Below are 5,407 nucleotides of genomic sequence, written 5' to 3' on the forward strand. Positions count from 1 at the left end.
TTTCGCCTCCGGCTCGTAACCTCATTTCAGCGGGGCTTATAGATGAATAAATTTGTTAAAGCAATACACCAAATACAACACGGGGTTTTAAGAGAAAAGGGGGCTACCTACGCCCACAATGGAAACAAGGGCTCTTTTTTTCTTTTTTTTTAGAATCGTACACGCGTGGAGGTTATTGTATACAATCGATTTATTTATGAAAAAAAACCTTACATATATAAATATCTTAATACTTTTTACAACGTTTTGAGGTTTTGTCTTGTTCTCTTTACAGTTTGTTATACAGGGAGCTGCTGCTAGTGTGTTCTTCATCTTCTTTTTTTTCTTCCTTTTTTTCAATAGACATTTAGCCCACCACACACATACACAGAGTGTTCACACAGATAGTTTTCCCCTAATCGGAATTTAAGCCAAAAAAAAGGAAAAATAGGAAAACACAGGCCTATTGGTGTGTCGTGGAAATATGTCCCCTGAAAACAAACAAACAAAAAAGAAAAAATAATAATAAACATACTGATATGTCTCATATAAATAGAGTGGACACTATAAATATGTCCACTTGAAAAAAGAACAAAAAGAAAGGAAAATAACAGAAGACGTAGGCCTTTTGATACGTTATATAAAAATATGTTTCAGGAGCCAACTAAAAAAAATAAAATAACTCAGGGAGGCCTTTTGATATGCCATATATAAATAATAATGTGTCCAAAAAAAGCAGAGACGCATTGATATGTCTTCGTGTTTTTCCTCTTCGGTTAAGCTTTGAAAGAGTGAAAGAGTGAAAGAGTGTCGGCCAATATTGCCACTTTCTTCCATTTCTCTATTATTTCTACTCGTTTGTTTGTGTATTTTTTTTTTTATCCCATATCGACATCGACCGAGTCTTTGTCTTGGTCCGTGCTGCTGGCCGCCGTCTGCGCGCTGTGGTAGTCGAGCAAGGCCGCTGGCTCTCTCCTCTCGGGCTGCTGTGGAGACGCGGGGCTGCTCAGCTCGGCCTCTTTCTCCTGCGCGCTCGGCTCGCCGCACAGTCCCGGTGAGTGGCCATTCACCGCGCGCGCCGGACTGCACTGAGGCGAGCGCGCTGTTCTGCCCGCCTCCGCGTTCTGGCTCTTCGGGCTTGAGCTGCCGGACTCTCTGCTGCTCCTGTGATGATGTCCGGCACCGTCAGCGCAGTCGGCGGCTGCAGCTTTCTCGGCCTCCGCCGCCGCCGGGCTTTTGAGCGCAGTCTGTGGGACGATGAAGCCGAGCGGCTGCGTGATGGGGTAGAGCAGAAAGTGGCCCTTGCCTATCAGAGGCCGCGCGGGGGACACCGGGAAGTCCACGCCGGGCTTCCGCCTGGGCCTCGAGTCCGCCAGCAGGCTCTCCACGCTGAACGGGTTGAGTTTCTGCAGAGCCGACGGCTTGGTGCCGTGACCCAGGTTGGCCTGGCGGCCGCCGTCGGCCGAGTCCAGCTCGGCTGCGCCCGCGTCTCTTTGGTCCTGCAGTTTGGGCGCCGCGGGCTCGCAGGCCGGCCGCGCGTGGCTGCGGCTCGATTCGCAGGGCAGCGAGCTCTGCTCGCCGTCCGTAATCTGCGACACGCCGCTGTCGCTGTCCGAGCCGGGCGTATGGAAGAGGTCAGCCGGCACCAGCTTGCCCTGCGCGCGGAGCAGCCGCCGCTCCTGCTTGCGCTTCTTCTTCTCCAGCCTCTCGCGCTCGCGCCTCGCGATCTCCTCCGCGTCCATGGGCTCGCCGCTGCACGTGGTCGGGTGGGAGTTGTGCGCCGGCCGCCCCGGGCCTTTCTTCGTGTTCTCTTTCTTGCGCCATTTGGCCCTGCGGTTCTGGAACCAAACCTGCAGGAGAGGAGAACAGGACACGGTTTCAGTGGTCAGGCTTTAAAAAACCTCACAAATACTGGTCTATATAGGCCAGATTATACCATACATTTTTCAATTTAATTGCTGAGGTTGCTTGGAATTGTTAGCATAGTCTAAAGTTAGCAGCTAAACAATAACAACAACAATAATAATAGTAATAATAATAATAATAATAATAATAATGAAAAAATAAATGAATAAAATAGTAAAAAATAAATAAAGTTTCGATTTTTAAAATTATTACAAGCAAAAGAAATTATAATAGAAGGCAAATAAGTTAATACATCACGGTATAACTTCACAACCTGCAATGCACCCTTAAAATATAAAAATAAACACTATAATTATAAATATAAAAATTCAGATTTTTTTTTAAGCAGCCAGTTTTTTGTTTTTTTTTACGTGTTGGGCCCTTAAACTCAAAGTTTCACCTGTAGTGCATCAATCATTTGCAAAAATTGTAAATAAATACATCTTGTAGACTTTATATCTTCGTTAATGAGCAGATTAAGAAGACTTGGCTAAAATATTTTGTATTTTTATTCTTATTGTCCCATTTATAATGTTAATACTGTCTTACTTCACCAACATCAACCAAAACCTTAACAGGCCTGACAAAACACAACAAAACACGAGTGTACTTTGTTGTATATGAGAACAGATCTGCTAAAACTCCTGCAACAATAAACGTGTAAAACATTTTGCAATAAGATGAGGCTGAAAGTTAACGTAGGCCCAACGCAGTGTCACTACCACAACCATAAACAGACAACAAAGAGGTAATAAAACAGAGCAGCTGAAGAATTACAGATTCCTAAAGACTGCAATCTAAACTTATGTTTTGGTCCCTGAGCGCCAAATGAACAATAACGAGTTTAAGAGTTACTTGGATGTATTCAGTCCATTAAGTTGTCGCTGTTGTTGCCAGTCTGTGTAGTGATAGCTTAGATAGGCTTTGGCATTGTTGTCTGTTGCCCAATTGGGCCTAGTAAATGACAGACCTACAGCAGCGCTAAAGGATGGACTCACTTGTTAAATCCTATGTAGATTTTCTTACATCGTTCACCCTTGACTGCAATTTCACTTTCCAAGCATGAAAACAGTCGTTTGGCTGAAAACCAGGAGCGATTTTGTTTACAGTAATGACGCTCATACAGTACAATGCTTGCATTTGCAAATGAACAAACTGTAATGACACTGTTTCATTTCAAACAACACGGCAAGTGAACAGAAACATTTACCTGCACTCTGGATTCTATCAAGTCCAGCCTCAGAGCCAGAGCCTCCCTCATGAACACATCTGGGTAGTGACTCTCATTAAAAGCCTTCTCTAATTCCTCCAACTGCCAGCCAGTGAAATTTGTGCGAGTTCTTCTTCTCTTACAGCCTGGACTGTCCTTCTCTGGATCTCCAGAATCTGAGGAGAGCAGAGGACAGGTCAGAAGGGGACAGAGCACAGGGACAGGCCTATAGGACAGTGGACACCTCGCTGAATTGAATCTGGATCCATATATTTGTGATAGACGTAATAACAGCCTACCTTCAACAGTAACCAGTAACAATAATAATAGCAATAATATTATTATTATGGTGATACAATAATCGTATCACCATAATAATAATAATAATAATAAAAATAATAATAATAATAATAATAATAACAATAATAGGTTTCTAAGTAAAAACAAAATTTATTAAAATGGGCTATATAAATTACAATTAGTTATCAACACTTTTAAGCCATAATAATAATAATTTAAGTCTTATCAAGCCATAATTCGACAGTAGCCCATTTTTGCTGCATTTAACTCGTGCTAACAAATAATTTGCAAATGAAAATATCTCTCCCCAGTGTCTCCATCCCAGAAACGACCATGTTTGCCTTCTCTTTTATTGCAGTGAACAAATTAGAGAGATGGAAGCGCTTCTTTGTTTCCTCCAGGCTAAAACGTGTCGCTTCGAACCGCCTTTGTGAAGAGCCCAGAAAAGACAAGCAGAGGAAAGACGGAGAAAAAGAACAGCTCCAGTAGCCAGTAGCAGAGCCCTACCTGTCAGCTTGTACTGCTGGCTGTCTCCATTCATCCCGCAGCCAGTGGACAGCAGCGGGTTGGTGTTGACTACGGACGCCGTGCACGAGCCGTTGAGTAATCCGTCTATGGAGAAAGGGACGGCGGCGGCCGCCGACTGCAGCTGATGGCCGGCCAGCTCGTAGACGGGATGGTGGCTCAGGTGGTAGGGGAAGCTCACCATCCCGCCGAGGGAGCCTCCGAACTGCGCGTGAGGTGGGTCCAGTATCCTGCTGTCCATCATCTCCCGGCCAAAGAGGAAACGACGTGTGGAGGCTGGTGATGGGAATTTAAAAAGCACGCGGCGAGCGTGGCCGGCGAGGAGGGGACATGGTGTGGGGAGAGGGGTGGTGGTGGTGGTGGTGGTTGTGTTAGTGTTTGGTGTTGGTGGTTGGGTGGTGGGGTTGTTGTTGGTGGTGGTGGTGATGATGGTGATGGTGGTGGGGGGGGCTGTGGGCTGGGGATGAGGTCTACTTTATCAGCGCGAGCCTTCCAATAATTAGCTCGGGCTCCGGGAATTGGGGACCAATGAGAGGCGCTAATCGGCGGTGACGTCACAGGCGCGGCGTGGAAAAGCGCTTTCCGTATCGATTGCTAATTAAAGCTGACACCCACCTCAATAAACAATATCAGAGCTGTCACAACAAGACGGGAGGGGGGTGTGGAGGAGGGGGGGTGTATGTGTGTGTGTGTGTGTGGGTTTGATAAGAACTACATCAGGACCACACGGGGGGTCTTTAGGAGGAGAGCGATCAGGTTTGATGCCCCGTTTAAAAACGCTAAAGAGAGGCTGAAATCTCCCAGCTATGGGCTGCGATTCATCAGCGCTCGCGTTCATAAGGACTCTCTCTCCTCTCTCTCCTCTCTCTCTCGCTGTGACAAAGACGTGCGCGCATAAACACACGCGCAACAAACGCGATAAACGTCGCCGTAAGAGCGACGCTGAGAGATAAGAAGAGTGGAGGCTCCTCCAAAAGCGCGCTGTTGACAAAGTGACAGCGTTTTCGCAGAGGCTGCTGATACTTCGCTCGGACTAGTCGAGCATGTGGCCGAGGAAAGACATTCATCACAGGGCTGTCAAATTTAATTCCCAACTACAAACCAGAGCCGAGCACGAGCGGAGATGGATTAACACAATGCTTAAACGTGTGGATGGGGCTGAACTTTCGATTCTGCACGAGACATGAATGAACCTATTAATTACACGAGCCACTAATTAAAAGAGAGAGAGTGGAAAAAAAGAGGGAGAAATTGAACATGCCCTAATGAGAGGTATTTCCCCAGACTTTGCCTACATGTGTAATTAATGTAATTCATGGCCAGTTTCTTTCACTGATATCATATAGCGTTTTATTAAAGCATCATCTACACTGACTGTGTACTGGTCACTTACAGGCAAAAATCCACCAGTGCTTTAGAATAAGTTTTAGATTAATGACACAATGCTTACAAAAAATATTATAATATTATAATATTATTTTAAGCCAT

At 45.5% G+C, this 5,407-nt stretch overlaps 1 protein-coding gene across 1 annotated transcript; it reads right to left on the reverse strand.

Annotated features, from left to right (window-relative positions):
* Positions 1–857: 857 nt before the first annotated feature.
* On the reverse strand, positions 858–4,293 carry uncx (UNC homeobox). Its single transcript, XM_036565678.1, has 3 exons — positions 3,902–4,293; positions 3,095–3,270; positions 858–1,829 (listed from the first exon to the last, which is right to left on the reverse strand). The coding sequence occupies exons 1-3, from the start codon at positions 4,161–4,163 to the stop codon at positions 858–860; spliced, it is 1,410 nt and encodes a 469-aa protein (XP_036421571.1). The 5' UTR covers positions 4,164–4,293.
* Between the last annotated feature and the right edge of the window lie 1,114 nt (positions 4,294–5,407).

Source organism: Colossoma macropomum, unplaced genomic scaffold (assembly GCF_904425465.1).
Source record: "Colossoma macropomum unplaced genomic scaffold, Colossoma_macropomum, whole genome shotgun sequence".
Lineage (NCBI taxonomy): Eukaryota > Metazoa > Chordata > Actinopteri > Characiformes > Serrasalmidae > Colossoma > Colossoma macropomum.